The following is a 21,408-nucleotide window of genomic DNA, read 5'->3' on the forward strand; positions in this document are numbered from 1 at the left end:
GCTTGTGGGGGAATCACCACCTCTTAGTTACAACACATTGGTGTTCTCGAGTCTAAGTAGTTAATTTCGTTGGTTAAATTACATCAAATCTGTTCTGCGTTCCCTCGGTTATGGATGCTTATTCAGTAATGAAGTGCACAGTAATACATTTGAAATAAGGCATGTGGTGAGTGAATTCTTGAGGACCATGGCAGAAGCCAGGCAGAACAATGAAGGGAAAAAAACAATTGTTCAATTTTACCACACAAATGTCACTGCTATTTCAAATATAATGGGCTATGCACACTGGCTTACAGACCCAAGGAAGAGAGTGTCCATTCCTCGCTTTAGAACAAAACTTTTATTCCCAAATGACATTGGCGGTAACAGTGTGGAAAATAAGAAATGCCCATGTCTAAGGAGCGAGGCAAACGATTAGTAAGATTAGCAACATTTTATGCTTTTTTTGCCTGGTTTTTAAGACTTCTTGGAAGAAGTACCTTTTACCTTTGCTAATGCCTATGGAGTAAGACAGACACACATGGGTTGACGGTTTCTTTTATCAGTCCAAGATTTGTCTGTTGTCCAATATGTTTACTTGTACATCGAAAACACGCTCAAGCGGCGAAAGCAGTTATTACCTGGGAACAACACATTGGTTTAATCAAGTTGATTTTATTTAATTTTAATGCTGTATTAATTGAATTTATGTTTTTACTGTGTACGTCATGTTCATAATTTTGTATATTTGATGGATTTTTATTCCGAATAAACCTACATTTGACTTTGACTTTGACTTCTAGTTCTTGACAGGACTTCACAAGAGTTTAAAGTCCACCATAAGGGCGGCCGCGACTGCCTCTTTTCGCAGACTCGAAGCTTAAAACATAGCCATCAAATGAAGGTGCTTTCAATAACCAAGTCTCTTGAAGTGAGACTGAACTATGCTTTTTAAAGAAGGAACCCACACTAATATTGGTAAACAGATGACTGTTGCCTCAGGAATTGCAGGATACAAATAGCAGGCTCTATTCTGACGGCATCCTGCTAGGAAGAACCCAAAGTTTGGCCCTGATTCACAGAGGATAATGCACCTGAAAGCCAGGACCAATCCCTCAATGGTTCAACAGACGTAGGCCTATTTTGTACCACTTGGATCTCTCTAGCCTTGATCCAGAGCAATTATAATCTCTTTAGGCAATAGCGCAATCCTCATTCCACATTCTGGAGTCCTACCTCTGGAAAAATAGAGGGACAAATCAAAACCAAATGCCTGCAAGGATTGAACCTCTCTCATAATCGTTTCATAAACTATTCGCGAGTTGATGTATAGTAGTGCCCTATCAGTCCTGTAAAGATCAATAAAAAATACCCATTCAATAACTCTGGAAGAGGTTGCTCGAAACTTCTGCACCTCCCCAAAGAGTCAAAGGATATTGGCGCGTTTAAGGACCAAATGCTTGTTCTCAGGTAAAACACTTTCCAATAATATTGTTAAAAGTGAACCCACTCCCTGCTTACAAATATTCGGGCGACTATCCAAACATATATGAAATATAATTTTGAGGACAATTTGTAGTACTTGTGTTATTGATATAAAGTATATGGATGAATTTTATTAATGTATGCATATGCTTTTGTTTGATGGACTTAGTCCTAAATAATCAATTTGGGGATAATGTTGATGAATAGATGTAGTGTTAATATTTCAAAACAGGTATATAAATATTCAGAACATTGTACCTGTATCAGCACGCGCATATTAATTGGTAGAGTACAAGTTCGTGTTAAGAGGAGGTCACACCTCAGGGTAGAATTTCTTCTTGTTAAATCGTAACTGGAGTGTTTTCCATCAGTATTTGATGATGTGCGTGGACTTTATCTTTTTTGTGTGCATGCAAAGATTTTTTCTCTGTGTGTGACAGGGATGCAAAATTTACATTTTTAATCAGCTATAAAATGATGATTGTGTAAGAGTAGAAAGCCATTGCATTTGAAAAAAATGCACACGCACGTCACACGGCCCCATTCCAGTTTGTGTGGGATCTGAGATTTTTTGTTTCTCTACATGAGAATATGGGCCTTCAAGCATGCATGCAATATAAAATGACAGGTCAGGTTCTAGGTGTCCGGCATTGACATGATCCACTTTGTAGCTTTGAGTGTGTGCTCTACAAAGACATCCCCAGGGCTGTCAACTTGGGTCCAAGTAAACTGAATCACTGACCTGCTAAGAATTATTAGTATTTTAGGAGTACGAATATTGATTGCGCTTTATTATTAAGGAGTCATCTGATAAAGATGAATGGTTTTTAGCAATGCATTGCGCATGATTCTTACTTTTCGATTTTACGATTTATGAATTTGTGATTATTGAACGTGTGACGTATTTGTAATAATGTTGTACTCTTACCCTTTATGAAAATGTTTAATTTTCGAAATAAAGAATATACGTACAATAGGGGTAAGCAACTGAGAAAATGATTGACAAAATCTCGTTTTTGTCTAAAAAATTAACAGGGCTGGCAAACATCCATTGCTACAGTCGACTGCAAAAAATTGTTTTTAAGGTGGCCATAGCTGACTAGCCCCAATCACCCAAATTAACTGTGCAACCGACCCACCACTTTCTAGTACTTTATTTTAATAAGGGGCGTGTTATTTGATAATGGAATACCATGTCCACCAATTTCTAAACCATCTGTATATACCCCGTGAGAGCCACAGTTGTATTTCTAGTCACTTTGTTTCCTTTATAGACTACATTTCCCGTGACACCATGCGACATGCCAAAGCCCTCTGACGCCACCTCGCGTTGCGGCTCTGCTTTTTCAGGTTATGTGCGGCCTCGGTCCGCCGCCTGCTTGTCTCTAGGTGCTGTCTGTCAGCCACTCCGAGCCTAATAGCAGTTGCAGCGGGTCCCCTAGGTGCGGCTCTTACTGGGTCGCTATGGCCGCCGCGTCCGGTCGGGGTCGCCGGGCCAACAACGTTGTCTCGCAGATCCGACGCGGCCAGGTGACGGGCCGAGGGCTCACCCGGGGAGCACAGGTATGTGACTGGGGTAGGAGGTCTACGATAGCCCGGGGATTCATATTGTGCTAGGCCACACTCTGCTTGATCCGAGGAACCAGGAAGAAGAGTCTGCCTAGAGTCCGGGGACTTTGACAGAGGTGTGGGGAGTCCCCTAAGTAGCGATATGTCACCGCTGTAGTAACATACCCCATGGTAACATCATATTCCTTCGAGTTCCCAAAAGAACATTAATCCTTGGCTATTATTACGAGTTCTAGCAAAAGGCTAAATGTCAACATTCTTTGCTACTCCCCACGTCGTTACTATGAATAATCATATAATACTATCTATTCGTGTCATTATCCTAAAGGCGTTTGGTAGACCTAAGATTATTATTATTGGTGCTTCTTGTCGTTGGTGTAGTTATAGATTATCCCCTTGCCCTTTTGAAAGGGTGATATTTTGATGTATTATTGTGGCTCTTACCAATGCCATTTTCGTAACTGCTGGTGTTGCTATACTTACTGATCGTAGGCTAGCAACTTATCAAAATTGCTGTGATATATATATTTTTTTTTAAATTGTCTTATTGTGATAATGTGATTGGTATTTGACTGCTGGCGCTGCCATAATTACTATTATTGTAGCTTATTAGATATTGTATAATGTTTCAAAATATTACTACATGTTACTGTTATTGACCTTCTGTGAAGCAGCATTACAAGGGATGGTGATTTCCATGCTGAAACTTGGCTTAGAATTCACAGGGGCTTCGCTGCTTCCTCATAAAATAAATTACTACTTATAACGCTGTAAGACAATGAGAATTATTTGAAAAATAAACTTTTTGAAGATCCTAAAGAATTCAGTTTTTGGCACATCAAGTGACCTATATATTTATTTAGAACTTGAAATCTTAACAAGTATTTAGTAAAATCCTAGAGATAGCTGATCACAACATTCACTGAATCATTATATTGAGGTGAACATGTATCTAATTTACAGGCAAGAGCAACAATAGTCTATGATGGGTTATTCTGTTGTTTTAGTTTTGATATGTAGAAGGACTGAAACAAGTAGATGGGATCAATCTTCTATCCGTTCTGTTGTATGGAAAATTGTGTCTGAAATGAAAGGGTGTTTTGAAATCTGTCGGCATTTGACAACAACTCTGGTGTATGTTTTTCCCCAGTTAGGAAAGCTACGCCAATGGCTCCAATTAAATTTGGATTTGGTTGATCTAGTTTAGAATTTAGAGCCATGTGCTAATAGTTAAATATAGGTATTCAATTTAGAATTGTACAGTGGAAAGGTTATGTGCACTAATAACAATTGGTCTGCCCAGCACATATATCAATTATCTTTCTTGGAATTATTAGTCCATGATGTTTGAATTCTTCCCTTTGTGTATATGCCCAGTAACATTGCTAGATACACGCGAAGGAGTCTTTTTAAAAGCTAATTTTTGTCCAGGCATGTCGGCTGCAGTGTTGTAAAAGGAAATTTCGAAAAGGAATATTAGATTCAACCCTCCTGGGCATGATGCAAAGGTACCTAAAGGAGATGTCCGCAATTGCTTGGCACCTGCTTTTGTATGCTAGTAGAATCTGCTCCCTGTGTAACGGAGGGATCCAGGATGTTATACATGTTTTATTTTCCCTTTTTAATTGATTTTAGGAAGATATATTTAAGACCCTTATGACAGCAGTACAGGAGATGACACGGTGCATACATTTTAGATTCACTTGCATGGAATGATGTAATCTTCTTAATTGGTTTGTGAAGTTTATTTAATAAAGTAAATCTTATGGATCACAGTAATTCTTTGAATTGCGCATGATGGAAACTGTCAGAAAAGAGATCTCAGTCTTGATTTCTCAAAATAAAGAGCATGAGTATAAACTGAGAATCTGCACTCGAAATAAAGGTTTTATATATAGCCTTTAATGAAAACTTTTGGAATGAGCAGATTTCTCTATAGAGTTCATTGAAGAATCCAATGTGAGCGTCAACGATTTAGAAAAGAAACTGGTACACAAATTAACAACGAGAAAGAACCCTGATTTGGAGATCCTTTACTTGTAAATAAGCACTTGCAAAGCCAATAGTCTTGGTTTTTGTGTATGGACGTGCTAGGCATTTTCCAGGCACTTCCATAATGGCATACCTGGGCATAAGATGGCAACAATTCGTTCGGACATGGTGGGAGTATCTGGACATATGTCCATGTCTAGCAAATGCTATCTAATATCTGTATACAAGCCAAAAAGTGTTGATTTTGCCAATGCCTGTTTTTAACTGGACAGTACAAGTAACAGATGTGAGGGGACACACGTTTCTTATAAATCAGGTGACTGAAGGCACCCTTGGTTAAACATTTTTGTTCTACACTAGGAGCTCATTGGTCAGTTAAGCCGTTACCTTTCAGAAGACTACTTTAATTTAACAATGGCAGGCCTTATTAGAAAGTTTGCTATTACTTTATGATGGAGGTAGGTCAAAGAGATCCCAGGAGAGTGTGTTTTGAGAGTGAGAGTGAAAGGTAGTGGGTGGCAATCCCAATAGGCGTTATCATTGCCATGGGTGTTCAAATAACTAAACACCCACAGCCTGGGTGTCCATCCTTGCATCCCATCTCCATTCTATCTGTACCCTAATGCAATAGTTTCGACTTATTCCTTCCTTCTTCGCACATGCAGGTTACACCTGCGTTTTGCCCATCAACTCGTGCACGGGTACACTGATAATAGCCATCCGTACACCCCCAATACCTGTCCTGCACAACTCGCCTATGGGGGCACCTTGATGGGTACAAAGAGGGGATTAGACTGCACTGCTCCCAACTGGACCATTTTTAAATGATTAGCCGGAAAAGAGTGCAACGTGTCAATAACAATTTACCCCAATCATCATTTTATCTGCCCCCCCCCACCCCCTCCCCAGTGCAATGTGTTTTGTGCTGGGATTCTTGCTGAGAAGGTTCTCGGGAAGAACCCTATGTTACACATATGGAAAGCCCCAGAGTGATTATAGAAATACCAGATCGTCCTCACCAGGCACTGTCAATAAGGGATCTGCAGAGGAGCCATATCCATACTGCGTTCCGGTGAGGAGCCAGCGCCTAGCAAGCTATTATCCAACCCAAAGTGCTGCGTTGTACAGATACCATACTCTAAGAATTTACTTCAAGCATAGTGCTGTAACGGGACTGAAATTTGTCAAACATTCACAATCCAAAGATTCCCTGCATTTGATTGGTTGTGTGCTTCAAGGTACATTTGGTAAAAGATCGAGAGCAGGTGCAGTACATAAAGAGTGCTGGGCTGCTGTGGTTTCTGAAGCCAAGTTGGGAGTAATGTTTTGAATACCCTAGAGCCAGGGTATCCAACCAGTAGATCGTGAGCTACTGGTAGCTCTCCTAGGGCTTCCCAGTAGTTCTTTGAATCAGACAGCTGTAGTTCTTTGAATCAGACAGCTGTGTATGCATGGTGAGAGAGGGGCTGCATCAGGGCTCGGGGCAGTGTCACAACAAGGGGTTACGTATCAATAACAGAAGCCAATAGCAAATGTGTTTTCTGGCCATTGTCACCAAGAGGTGCAAATGATGGGTGATTAAAAAGGGAAGGGGGGTGCATAAATATGCATGCCATGTGAAACGAAGCTGAGACTGTGATCGTTGCAGTCTCACTGTGTTTCTTTAGATTTATTTCGGTTAGCATTACTTTGCACGCTAGTATTTGTAGGCTTTCAATCAGAATGGGGAAAATAAAGCTACAGGTGTAATAGTTTTTTGGGAAAAAAGACAATCCGTGCCTCGGCTTTCAAGAAAAAAGGTACATCTAGCATTCGTGTTGATGTTCATGGTGAAACTCTGCATTCTTTTTTTTTATTGAAGATATTGAAAGGCAGTAGTACCCCAACCGTATTAAAGGTTAAGACGGAATTTGCTGTGATGGGGAGAAGCCCACCTCCATGCACGTCCCAATATAGGAATTCAACCGCTAAAAGGAATTTTACACTTATGTAAATGTGAAAACTACTTGCGAACTGCATTCTGGTGCTTGCCACTACATTTATAAAACCTAAATATGAATGTAAAGTCATATGTGCCATTAATGGCAGGACTTAAAAAAAATATATGATTTGAGAGTTCTGTGTCAGCCTTTTGTATTACGCAACAAGATTACAAATTAAGTAATTGGGTGGGACAAGTGTGCAGTGGTTTGTATGTCTATACTTCGATATGTATATGATTAATATAGCTTAAACCTAGTTACTAAGTAACCGAGCACTGTACAAAACAGGATGGTGAATACAGGTAGAGAACACGGAGGAGAGCCATGGGATGGGAGATCAATTCATAGGGCTCATTCCCATTTGGCGATGTACACAAATGGGCAGATTTACAGAGATGTGTGCGGAACCTGCATGAATATGTTCAGTCTGGTGGGGTATTTCAGCCTTTCAATACTGGGTTGAAATGGTGCAATTTAGGAGCAGTGTTTTTCGTAAAAAATTGGTCAACATACCATCCAATGTACAAGTAATTATAATACATGGAAAATTCCCATATGTCTGAGGGAGCTGCACTTGCAATTCAGACATGGCCCATTGGTCATGCACCAAAATGACCTGCATGGACTGCACCAGAATAACCTGCATGGACACTGTTCTGTGTTATTGCCTCCTTCATAAAGTAGCAGGTCGCTACTCATTATGAATTAGTTGCCCTTTGCTACAACCATACACTGTTTGCTCAACATTTTTATGTAATGATTTGTATTTTGGCTGGTTGGGTTGTTATGATTTGTGCAGGTTTTAAGTTATTGCTATACAACTAAATTTTACTTTAGCCCTGTGATTTACACGTTTTACATATAACTTGATCACATGGTTTCCACATGTTCGTTAGTTCAATCTTGCCAATTATTTTGACATAAAAACGTTATGGGGTAGTCAACAATTTTTCCTTGGCTGAATTCTCTGACCTAGCATGTGAGCAAATTGCATGAATTGGGGATATGCTAAACTAGCAGAGTATTTTATTTTGACCAAGCAAAAAAATGTTTTATTTTTTCCCAGCATAAAAAGAAAATGTGTATCTATAATCTACCGTGCCTAATTTATGTTGGGTAAAAAAGCATAACTGGATAGGCATTTAGCAATAGTACACACAAACTATGAAAATAATGTTCTCAAGGGAAAGCTGTCCTGCGATCCTAAAAAGTTGGTAAACCAAATGCTGCAGTGTAAATTCTGTTACTGATCCTTCAAAGTTGATAATTATTTGATGAAAAACAAATGCACTTTTGCAAATGGTGCAGTTTTGTAGGACAGCGACTCCAGTGGCAGCCTTTTTGTTAAAGATTTTCAAAACTGTCTTAAATTTATGCCTGCCATGTTAGGTGGAGAACCTAAGACAAGTAGGGTAACTGCACTATGATTGTCTGGCTCTGCAAATATGCCCTTTTCAGATGAATTTCTTGAAATCAAAACTTTGATCGCATCTGAGTGCTGTGCTGTTTCAACCTGCACACCAAATTACTGAGCATGAGAGGATAGCAAGCAGCCAGCCTTCACATTGAATGTCCCGATTTAGTTTCCTACATTCTGATATTTTTTTGACAGTTTGTAGGAGACAGCTAATACTTTAAAAAAAGAAAAATAATGTAATAAAGATGTTTTTGAAGTTGTTAATATGATAAATGCACTTTATTCGTTGTTTTATATAAAGAGCAAAAAAATGGAACAAAATAATCTTGGTACAAGGTCTCATACTCATGGGCATCACCACCCCAGTAGCTCCCCACCCCACTAGCTCCCGCCTATTGGCTGTTTACTACAAGTAGCTCTTGCCAACGTAAAGGACCCCTGCCCTAGAGCCTAGATTCTACTAATGTATTGTGGTGTAGCACCAAGTCACAGATCACTTTCATAACTGTGAGAATGGATGTCAAGGTTCCTTGCACAGATCGGAGGCCAGAGGAAAGTAATAATGTCCCTCCAATGTTTTGAAGTGGAAGGAAGATTTGATTACTGCATTATCTGGCACGTCGGCGTTAATTGTAGGCAGCAGGGTTTATTTTTGCTTGATGATTTTTGCCTATGACAGGATGCCAGTTAAGATTGCCAAGTAGAGCGGAAGGCTGCATCTAAGAGTCCATTTATTGGGATTCAGTTTAATCCTTCGGACTACTTAATCAATGGATTTTTGTTTTCCCTTTGGATATATAAATTCACACCAAAATGTAATATGTGGCATCTTATGCTATCTATGTGCGAGCACGGTAGTCCATGCTTGGTTTGGATGGCAGCAGTACTTGGCTCTGATTCTCGAATGGCATGGGATAAGGGAATGTGTGAACCGAGGGAAGGAACGATGGAAGTTAGATGACCTTACGCATTTGAGGAAATGAGGGGCATGCGTACATACACTAGAAGCACTTTATTTAAAAATGTGTTGTAAAAAAAATGTTTTTATAAGCATACAAAGTCTGCACTGGCCTCTCGCAGCCAAATCAGATGATGCAACAGGCCAACAAACCACAGGTTGCTGGCCACCCCAACCCTTCCCTCCCCTTACCTCTTATGTTTTCCAAGCCTCTTGAGGCTGTCGGATTGTATGGCATGAGTCGCAGATCAACTTACTGGTTGCAAGATATGTACATGGCCAGACATTGTGAAAACTGTGCCTAGCTTAAATTGTCTTGTTCACAAAACTATAGAAGGCCTTTGAGACCAGGTCCAGTGAAAAGCTGGCTTCTTGGCCACTAATTGGCCAGACTTGTCATATGCATAATTGGTGTGTCAGGATGACCGGGAATAAAAATCAAGATGCACCTAACCACAAAAAGTGCAACCTCATTCAAAACAAAAACTTATTTGCTCCTGTAAAACGTTCACCTTTTCCAACTTGGTGTTACTTTTATCTCTGAAAGTGAGAGTTCTTAGACATTTTGACACGTCTTGCAGGTTAAAATTTTGCTTCCTGCTATCCATGTTCTTTTCCAGTGACTTGTCTGGATATCTTGAGAATCCAGTCCATTTGCGAACGGAATCTGTGCTAGGTTTGAATTTTTGCGTGTGATGCATGTCGTTTATCATCATCATGCACACGCAATTTGGAAGTTGTCGCATGCGTAACTTTCCCCTAGACATTTTTGTGACCTGGGGTTCATGTAAGCCTTTTTGAGTGGAAAAGAAAACGCACATATGCTTTGTCAATTTCTCCCAGTACTTACCACGCTCGTTCACCACCAATTAATGTTCCCAATCATCGATACACCCGTCTACCTTCGCCCTAACCGTACAGCTGGATTATTATTGGTACCAACCCTCACATGGTGTCACTCTTCGTCGGAAGAAAAAGCAGACTCTCCCCCTTCCCCCAACTCCTCACCTTCCACTTTCTTCTTGGGTTTCCCTTCCTGGCGTCTTGGAGGCTTCTCCTTTTTTTCGTGTAGGTAAGGACGCCCTCGATAGGATGCCACCGTGCCTCTAATATAGGGGCACAGGGGTTATCCCACCGGGAGCGCCACTCAGGGGGGGGGAAAAGCCAAGAGGCACAAAAAGCCCCTAGAAGGTGTCATTCTTGTAGGATGAGCGAAGATGGCAGAGTGCGCTGGAGGATGATAGGTAATGGGAGAGCAATCCGGTGGGCAGGCACGGGTCTGGTAGACAGCAGGTCAATAAAGTACCAGGGATAGGCACAGGCAGTCCGGTAAGCAGGCAAGGGTCTGGAAGGCAGCCGTTCAATCAGGTACAAGGGAAAGACAAGGAAGAGAAGAGAGAGGGAAAAGGCAGACGAGCAGGGAACGGAAGAGGAAGGAAGGCAATAGGCTAAGAGGCACTGCGCGAGGGCAAGAAGCAAAGAAGGAAAAACAGAAAAGCACGGGGACAGAAGGCGAAAACAGACGGCGGAGTAAACATCAGTAGCGAGAGCAGCAGCAACACAGGAGGGAACCCGGAAATGTTGCAACGCGTACTTGACCCGGAAGCAGAGTAATTTATACGGTCACATTCGCGTGCAACGACTAATACGGTGCGGTGAATGGCTGTGAAGGGAAACACTATGGCGGACAAAAACGCCAGCGATTCCACGCCCGCCAACCCTGCCACGGCATGACACATGGCTCCTGATACGAATTTGAGATCAGTGCATTTTACTATTTTGAGACGTTAGATTAAAAACGTAATTCATGTCTGGCTAGTATTTTGTAGCCAAGTAAAACATATTTTAATTTAAAGAGATCGTTTTTGTGTGTCTAGTAATCCAATCGCTCTTTTTAGCAAGCAATCTCTGTAAAGGGGGGAAAAAAAGCATTTTCTTGACGCAGGCAGTCCTCAAATTTGGTAATATTATACAGATGCCCTCTTTATAAAAGGTGCTGCTCATGTAACTAATCTATATACATCGTCCTTAACAATGCAGGTGTCCGTGTACAGGCCTACATGATGCTCCCTATTTTTTTCTTTGTTGATAGTAAGAAAATGTATGCTGCTTATTTCGAGACCTGTGACCCTCCAATTCATTCACATTTTTTTTGGAGTGCGCCACTCCATTTGGAGTCCTCGTTCCACACCCATAATGAAAGCCCTGTGACCTTCATAAACCTCCAAGGGCTCATTTGCCAGGTACTCGCTCCATTGTGCACCTGTACCACAGTGCCTTTCCCATACCTACACAAACACCCAAACTGTTGGCATTGCCAATTCTTGTTTACTCTTTACGTTAGAACAGTATTTCCTTCACACCTTGGGATTGACTGCGATGATTTACTTTGCTAACTGTATTCTCGCACCACAGTGAAATGATGCAGCGTTTCTTTCTTTTCAATATTATTTTGAATTGTCTTCTCTCTTTCCACCCCTGCCAGCTTTGTGGTCACCATAGGTGGTTTTGGGCCTCTTTGTTCCCTCAGGCTTACAACTTTCCCCTCTTCACTGCCATGTTCGCAAGCCCTCCCTCTGGTTTTTGGTCTCCATGAAGTGTTTTGTGGTAACACATGTCCACTCTGGCTCCTCTACCTGTATTGCACTTGGCTGCACAATTGCTTTCTCAGGTGTTTGTGTTCAACCTCCTAGCACCTGGCTAGGTCAGGTCTTCACTCCTGGGTCTGTCAAGGCTTGGGTCCTCTGCACCCATCACATGCTTGGAGGCCTTCTCGCTGTTTAGTAGCCCCTGGAGCTTTCCAAGTGCTGAATGGGATTATCAAATGAATGATCTCGGTCCCAAAAGAATATGGCAAAATCCTACTTTATTACCAGTTCAATAAAGTAGGGAAATCTGGCAAACAAACCGATTGTAGCTCACACACTCGACGCATTTCCATTACACAAAAGACTTTATACCTTGATGTACGTCAGCTATGACGTCATCCTATGTGGCAAAACGTAAAAACCCTTTTGTGCAGGGGATTGGGTAAGGGAACATATATACCTATAGTCTTCAAAGGTGTTAGTATCATCATTGGCTGCCCCTTATCTGCTAGGCACACCTTGAGCAACCTCGAACTACGTAAAATACTTCTAATAGCATAAAAGCAACAGATTTGCATTCTGCAACAATGTATGGTCCGCCATTTCATAGGCTCTTGTGATTGGTTGGCACTCTCCTCCAACTCTCCTCCAACTTTGGACATTTGGCTTGTTAGCAGCACGTAAGCAATGAGACCCAGGTACAGGGGAACATCGGACAACTGCCTTCCTTAGCTAATTAGCCTACATTCTCTCATCATTTGGGTCCTAAACCAAGGCTGCTTCTCTGTAATTGACCTTGCTAACTGTTCTCTTCCTCAGAACTTTAAAATGAAGTGAAGGTACATTGCTATCTTCCCCTGGAGCTTTATGAATAGGCTTTGTTTTCTGGTCTTTCTCCACGTGTGAGGAGACCATGATTTTGTCCATTCTGTCCTTTTTATTTATTGCTATTTGATTCAATTATATTGAGTGCTGTTACTCTCCTTGGCCTCTGGAGACTTGGTTGCTCCATCTTGCTTGTGCTTTCTGCATCTTTAATTCAGTACTTAAATAATTATTCACTCCTTTACTTGATCTAAGAGAAATAGGTCTTGCGTACATGGCTTATCCTCTTCGACTCCTTTCGTGCCTTACAGTTGCTTTTTGCTGTAGCATCCTTGATCTTGAGCCAAATAAATATCCTTTAGTTCTGCGCACATCTGTATTCCAATCCATGTCAGCCCTGCAGCCTTTGTCTTTCTTTTGAGGCTTTTCGCTTACAATTAACAATGCCTACGTCCATTTTCTCAACATGGCTGCTTTACTGCATTATTTCATACGCTAGCAAGCTTCTACATCGTCTTATCTACCTTGCGTTTCTGCATATCTACTGCATCTTTTGTTACTTATCTTCTATGTGGTATATGGTTTTTCTTAATCTTTGCATATGTTTACTTCGCCACTTTAATCACATCTCCATTCTCTTGATATTTGTACACCAGGTTTAGTGCGTCCATGTTCTCTTTCATGACGCCACTTCACACCTGTCAGACTTTACTTTTAGTTCTTCTATGTCCAGTGGTGTCTGCAGACTCTGGTCTATCGCATCAGTTTTAGGATACATTCTGTAAGGTTGTCTCAGTGCATAACGTCAGTGTGTTATTGGGATGATATTGTGTATCGTGCTCAGTGTTTTCTTGCTGTTTTTCCATTATGACAGTGGTGAGGTGGTGGGCTCTATAAATGACTTATTGATCTGCCTCTCTTCAAAACTGTTTGCTTGAACCATGATATCCAGTAAAAAAAAAAAAATTCCATGACTGGGCATTTCGATTTGTTGATGATTAATTATCTGAAAGGCAAATGCGCATTTATTATTTTTTTTTCCCAGGCACTTTCTTCAATTATGAAAGGGCAAGTGAAAATGGCACATTTCTCTTTGCTATGTTAGCTTCTTGTGAGCGAGCCTCCGATGTTCTGTTCCATTTCATATGTGAGGGGTTTCCCCCCACCCAAATAATTAGAATTGTTGCAGTAAAATAAAAATCCATTCTGCTCCCTCGCTCTGGTACAGACTGATTGATGCATGGATTGGAATACTGACTTTGAGGTCAGATACCGCGTGTGAGAGGCCAGGACGCAGGATTGGAAAGTGAAGTATTTACAAGTGAATTGACCATGAAGATACTCTGTCAGGTCGAGTTGCAGCGTGACTTCGGTTCATATAGAAATATAACAACGGACGGTGGATTGGAGTACATCTTTGGTGCCTGTGAACTGAATAACGGAATGGTCCGAAACTTGGCAGTTTACCAGCAGCAGAGGTCAGGAATAGAAACAAGAAGGCTGCTCACGTGAAATGTTTAATTTCTAAACGAATAGCGTAGACCGCAACTTCTTGGAGCAGCATTCGTGTGATCTGTAATGCTAGTTTTTCACAGTGATAGGCCTGTGTGGTGTAATGTGAATGAATAAACAGTGGATGACGAGTGGCAGTCCTGAGCAATGCTGCCGGAGAGTCTTTCTCTCCTCTCTATTGCGCTAAGTGTGGTGGACGGACCCATTGCATAAAACCTCCTGACACCCGCGGAGCGGACGACGAGTGTCAGTCCTGCAGTCGTGACTGTCAGGACTGCCAGGGCTAGCAGGACATCGGACCTAAATGTGAACACCGGAGAGGACGAGGAAGACCGATGCCTAAGGAGCTCGAAGCCGAGCTTGAAACAGCGTGTAAACACTTCCACAGAGTCCTCAGAAACTCCCAAAAGAATGAAAGAGCATGAGCTACACGCTGAGACCCCAAATGAGACCCCAAACGAGGCGGACCCAACAGCTGCGAGGGGCACTCAGAATCCGCCAGTGACAGCAGAGGAAACAACAGAGGAAACTGAGCAAAAAAAAACAGCATCAATCACTTACGTCGACGAAGAAACAACTGCAAAATGTTCCGTATTTGCCTTTGGTTCCCGACCTGGTCTCCCCCCCCCCCCCCCCCTTGCACGGCGCGCCCGTGTGTTGCGTGCCGCATCTGGCGGCTCTCGGAGGAGGGCCCCTGCACGTGTGGGAAACAGGGGAGGGCCTGGGGGGGGGAGCGAACTGGGAGACCACTGCAGCGAGTTCCTGCCTTGGATCCCGACCCGATCTCTCCCTGCACGGTGCGTCCGTGCCACACATGGGCGGCTCTCCGAGGAGGGTTCCCACCCGTGTGGGTTACAGGAGAGGGGCTGGGGACGGAAAGGACTGAGGAAAGCGGGGAGAGAGTGACCCATGTAACTCTGGAGAAGCAAACAACGGGAAGCGTTGGGCGGGCCCTGGCCACCACAGAAGACCTGGCCACACCACCTCCTCCCCAAACGCCCGCCCAAATTTGGGTGGAGGCGTTAATCCATACAGACGGAGTGGGGAGTTCCTGCTAACAACAGAGAGCAGGAGTTCATAGCAGGAGTTCATTGAAGCTGGGGGGCCGGTCACTCACGTGACAAACATAAAGAAAAGATCAAGATTCCAGGACACGAGAGATACAAAAGTAAAGAAATCCTTGAGATGCACCAGGAAAAATGTGCGAACCAATAACACTATTATTGAACATGCCAGAATAGCGCAGCACATGAACCTTACCACAGCCCTGGTGAAAGAAAAACAAGAAAAAAAAAACATGAGAGGTCAGCAGCAAAAAAATCCCATAACAAACTACTTTATGGAACGAGCTAGTGTAAGACCCGTAAACAGACATCACCAAATGGAGTTATCTGACACGGAAATCCTCAAAGCCATTCGAGAATGTTTACCATTCTCCAAAAGACGACGGCTGGATCACAATGCTACCAACTCGCCGAAGCCTATGGAAACTTCAACCTCAGAAGAGTGTCTGGCAACAGTTACCCCTCTCAAAGTCGCCAAAAAACCAGCCTGATCTAAATCTTATCCCGAACAAGCAGACCGACAAAAATGAGGAAGAAGAGCGGGAGAAGTCTGTTGCAACGACATCAAAGGGAAATAACCCACCCTTACAACAAAATGATAAGGGAACTTTACCAAAGAGGGGTGACATCATAGACAACATAGATAGAAATATCCGCCCCACGACGGACACTCAACTTGGTCAGAATAGGGGGAGATCTTCTTCAAAGAACCGGAGTAAACTGTCACCAGAGGGAGAAACTACCCCATCTCTACAAGGAAACCAGGAAGAAATGCCAGGAGGACATGAAACATCTAAAAGTCCTGCTCATATGATGGCGCCTAAGACAATCTCCTTGTCTGAGACCGCACTGCTGTCGCGCACGATGATGGAGGAGACAAACCCAGAAGTTTTACAAACCATGTCTAACAAGGCAAAAAAACTGCAGGCTCAGAATTTGAGGCAGCCCCACCACCATCATCAAAGTACGTGGGGATTTGAAAGCCAGTCGTCTTCTCCGGATAGGAATAGAATATCGAAGGAGCTCACCTGAAATAATTAGGCTGGCAAAAAGTCAACAGTCAAACCTGACAACAACTACAACTGACTCACCTACAAGGAGACAGCCATTCACTGCAGCAACAACTGTCAAGTCCAGTGGACCCTTCCAATAAAAAGATCGATTTACTCTCGATTATGTTATCCGTGACTATAGCGTTAGCGCCTGTCATGAAACACTCTGAATCTGTAGCAGGCTCCCTCAAGGATCACACGACTTTACAAGCAATGATCCATAGTAAGGTTATTTTAGAAGCTTACATTATGGCGTTAGAATCAAGAAAAACACAAATGCCTGAACCCAACCTGGACCTACTTCCCCCAAAAAACCCCAAGAGACTCCACAAGACCAAGAGCAGGGGACGGCTGGAAACACGATAGGTACACAAACCATCATAACGATCGATTTAACAACAAGCAAAACAGTACATGAGGGAAAAAGTGGACCAACGAACACGGAGCTCCAGTCAGGACAAACCGACAGCAAAGAGAATTTAAGCAGACCTGAAAACAGGACAGAGCCCCAGTGTGGGTCACCAAAGTGACGGAAAACGGCTAAAACCACTGGAAAGAAAATAACTTCGCCGAGGTCACATAAACCTGGCACTCAAACTGCAGAAGCAATCTTTACGTTTTTCACACGTCCGGCAAGTCAAAAAGAACAACAAACCCCGGCGTGTCATGCCAAGGTACAACAAAAGAAAAAACCAGGCACTTTGGAAAATAATGACATTTCATCCCCAACAACTACAAACGATTTCCTCAAACAAGGAGCTGATGAATCTGAGTCAACATCTATCAGATCAATCTCTGACAGATTCAAGTGAAAAACAAAAAATCAGTATGAAAAGGAATATACAAAGCTCTGACAAAACGGACAAACCAGAGGTACACTTGGGGGTGGGGGGGGTGGGAGGGGAAGGAAGAGAGCTGGCAGAGCCTCCCGAAACCAAAAGAGGACAAAGGCAAAAGTCAAAACTAAAAAGTAAATTGGCCTTCTGAAACTCTGAGGCAGAAAAACTTGAACCAGGCGATGAAAGAAATGGAAAAAAACCCTGAAAGGGCCAGAACGAGATTGCGGGAAAAGCAGATTAGTAGAAGATCACAAATAGATAAAAAAAATGGCCCTCCCCGCGGCAATATGACTATGCAGATTAACAAACGAGGAGACGGACACATGAATCCCAGCGCTGCCAGAAGGACCGACGGAGACAAAAAAAAAGCTCCATCCATCGAACATGCCCTTAAGTAAAGCCAAGATTAGGGGATTTTCATACAATCAATACTGACTTCCTTAATAAAGTAACAGGAACTCAATCTAATCTCTAATCCTGTTAAACCCCAAAACTTTCTCCCTCAATTCCAAACCCATTACACACCTCCCCTCCCCATTTCCAACCAATACGGAGATGATGAAGAGGCAAATGGGAGTAGGGAAGATTTCGGATAGGAACATGGCAATGTGAGGGAACAACTTCAAACTGTCCCCTGTATAGTCGGGCAGAGTCGGGCATTTACTAATTATCACTCGCACCTGTCTCCACTTGGATATTTTCACAACTATAAAAGGTGTAGTCTTTTTTCCAAAGAATGAGTGAGCTGGGCACGTTGTCTGGTCCAGAGGGGCCAAGGAGCAGAGGGCAGCAGGACCTGAAGCCTGGAGGAGAATGGCGTGCGGAGGCGCTGTAAAGGCATGCAGCGTGGCTAGGGAGCTGCGTCTCTGAGGAGCTAGATCGAGGCATCCTGAGTCCTGTCGTTGGCGGGCGGAAAAGTGCTTGTTCCCTTGGAACTTGTGCCTGTCCCGAGGGTGTTTGAGGGGCAGGTGTTGAGACACTGACCTCAACCCTGTGTATCCAGAGGGACCGGTTGTCAAAGCAACGCTGCCCTGTGAGTTTCATGTCCATGAGAGAGAAACTCTGGAGCGTGCAGTTGACTGGAGCGGAGCGGGAGAAAGACAGTTGGTAAATCGGTACAGGGCGGAAAAGCGAGCGAGCTTGTAAAGCGCTAAGGAGCAGAAAAGTGAAAGGAAATATAAGAGCCAGAATGCGCAAGAAATAAATAAGAAAAGTATTTTAATTAAAGCTTATATAGCGCTTTTGTCCAAAGCGCTGCACAAAGTTAAAAACAGTACAAAAATATTGAAATATAAAGACATTCATGATTGAAAGCAAACAATGGACAATGGAGAAGATGATTTTTCAAGGAGACTCGAAAAAGAGAATACAGGGATTGATTGAGGAAGAATGTTCCAATGAAGAGGAGCAAGAAGCTGGAAGGAACGAAAGCGAGACTGGGCGCAGGGTGGACGGGGGAACAGTCAACTTAAAAAGACAAGAACGAAGAGAGCGAGAAGGAGTACAGAAGGACAGGAGAACAGCAATCTAGTCTGGAGCTAGCTCATAGAGAGATGTAAAGATTAGATAGAGAAAATTAAATTTAAGTTGGGAATGAAAAGGTAAACATCCAAGAGATGCTGAAATAGGATCACAGTAGTAGAGAAGATGGAGTAAGTGAACAGAGGAATGGTATATAGATTTCAAAGCAGCTAGTCGACCAAAGAGCGTAACAGAATAGACAAGTCGAGAGTAAATTAAGAAATAAGCAGTTAGTTGCATTGAAGGTAAGAAAAGAGCAAAGTTTGCGACTATTATACAGATGGAAGAGACAGGAACGGGATGTGAGAGAAATAAGATGGGTAAAAGAAAAATTAGAATACTTAAAAAGACCAAGGTTTCGCGTAGTGGGAAAAATAGAAAGAGTAGAGGGTGGAAAAGACTGTGGTGGAGAAAATGAATTTGCAGGGAAGAATAGAACCGCGGTTTTCCTGGCGTTCAGGGTAAGAAAGTGCAATGCCATCCAAGATTTAATGGCAGAGAGACAAGAAGTGAGTGTGGTGAATTTCAGGTTTAAAAGATGAAAATGATAGGAAAAGTTGTGTCGTTGGCATAGAAGTGATTAGTGATTCCAAGAGAAGAAATAACAGGAGCAAGTAATGAAGTATAGAGTGTATAGGAAAGAAAGGTACATCCGAAGAGCTGTATATAGCAGAAGGGTACATCCTCGTAAGCCTGAGAGGCTTAATCTGAACTTGTGTTTAAAACTAAAAGGGGCCTAAACTTGGGGGAAGAGATCCCTGAGATGCTAAGAGGTCAAGCTTGTCGAGTTTCCCCTTCCCCAAGCTTTAAGAGGAACTGTGGCTATTTCTTTTGGTTATATTTTGAACTTGGAAGAGTTAATGCTTGGGGAAGGGAATCCCAAGGAACTGAGTGTTTGAGACTACTGCAAGAACTGTGGAGAAGTCTTATGAACAGCCCTTTTTCATTGAACTCCTTTTTGTGAAACTGACCAACCTACATCTGTTGAGAAGACCACCTGAAACCAACCTTGGTTTCCTATTTTCTGTTGACAACTATATTTTCCTTTTTAAGAAACTTCCTAACCCATTTTGTCAAAGAGTGAGGGTAAGCATGGGTTTAGACACAGACAGATTTTTACTTTGGGCTCTCAGACCTTGATGTCCCTTTAAGGGAACCATCTCTTTAGTGTTGGGGCCAGTTAGGTATTACAGCGACCCAGGAACCTTGGTAAATAAAGTTTTTGAAAACTAACATCTTTGAGTTTGTTTATGTCTTGATACCATGCCCGTTTTACACTAGTCTATCTATGCCAGGTCATACATTGTTCAGAGAACGCCATCTCTTGGATACTATCTTTCCTGAGCAACAGAAGGTCAGCTGTCCGATGGGGTTGTGCATGCTCTACCATGGGGTTCGACAGAGTGCAAGTTTGTCACTGGTGGTGTTGAACATTTACATCAAACCACTTTGTGACAGTTTGGTTGATAGGGGTGTGAATTTTCTCGAATTAGACTGATAATATCCAGTTAATATGTGAGCTTGATGGGACATATGTGGCAGCATTAAATAATTTACAAATATCATATGGTATCGTACCACAATGGATGTCAAGCAACTGGCTGTGCATTAATTTTTTTTTTTTTGTTGTTTTGTTAAATCTGTTAATTGATTTTCACAAAAGATGTAACATGAACAAACCCCCACCCCCAACTCTCCCATCCCACCACACCCCAGCCCAGTTCTTGCCAATTGTCCACTGGGTCCCTTCTCTTGTCTGTTTTTCCGTTTCCTCTGGGTTGGAGCCACATTGTGGACCCCAGCCTTACTTGTTAGCGGAGCAAGTAACGCAATAATCCCTCCCCAATCCCTCCTCTCCTCGGCCACGTCCCCCTCCACTGCACTCCCAGCTAAATGTCACCTAAGTCACACCCCTGATTACGCCTGTCCCTTGTCCCCCCATTGCGCGTCTCGGCAGGCAGTGAGTTGCTAGATTGCCTCTCCTCCACCCTAGTGTCCTGCTTTGTCCCATGCTTCAGGGGGGCAGATCATTGGTGGAGGGGGTTTGTAAGTCATTCAGAAGCATGCTCCACGCAACTCACTTTTCCTCACTCCTGTCTCTCCCCCCTATGTCCCGCACTATACGCTGCTCTGCGGCTACCCATTGCCACACATAAGCCATCCACTGTTCTACCACAGGACCCCTCGCACTCTTCCAAGCTATTGCCAGCCTCCATTCTGCCAGCAGTAGCAAAAAGGCTACCATCTTTTTCTTTTGGGTTGGTTCCAACCAACCCCTCCCCCCCCCCCCCCCCCCTCCAGGTACCACACCCAGTAGGCACATTTTGGGGGAACAATCTAGCTGACCTCCCACTAAGGCGTTAATCCTTGCCACCACCTCTCCCAATAGGCTATTAGCAGGCATCATGTGCCAGAAGCTGGCTGAGTCCTGTTTACATCTGGGACAATGGTGTGGGTGATCTGGGCGCATCATATGTAGTTTCTGTGGGGTTAAATGGACTCTGTGCAGAAAATTACACTGGATCAATTTAAAGGGCGCATTTCTGGACACCTTCCTAGTGTGCCTTCACATTTTCTCCCACTCTGTCTCCTCAAATGTTATCCCCAAATCCTTCTCCCACTTAC

At 42.9% G+C, this 21,408-nt stretch overlaps 1 protein-coding gene across 1 annotated transcript in view; it reads left to right on the plus strand.

Moving 5' to 3' along the window:
- The first annotated feature begins 2,803 nt into the window (after positions 1 to 2,803).
- Positions 2,804 to 21,408, plus strand: part of TRPC4AP (transient receptor potential cation channel subfamily C member 4 associated protein) — a 1,405,828-nt gene continuing 1,387,223 nt past the window's right edge. The window contains exon 1 of the mRNA XM_069652258.1: positions 2,804 to 3,027. Coding sequence (XP_069508359.1) covers positions 2,929 to 3,027 — 99 coding nt within the window. The 5' untranslated portion in view covers positions 2,804 to 2,928. The remainder of the gene's footprint in view (positions 3,028 to 21,408) is intronic.

Source organism: Ambystoma mexicanum, chromosome 3p (genome assembly GCF_040938575.1).
Source record: "Ambystoma mexicanum isolate Mex_15411 chromosome 3p, UKY_AmexF1_1, whole genome shotgun sequence".
Classification (NCBI taxonomy): Eukaryota; Metazoa; Chordata; class Amphibia; order Caudata; family Ambystomatidae; genus Ambystoma; species Ambystoma mexicanum.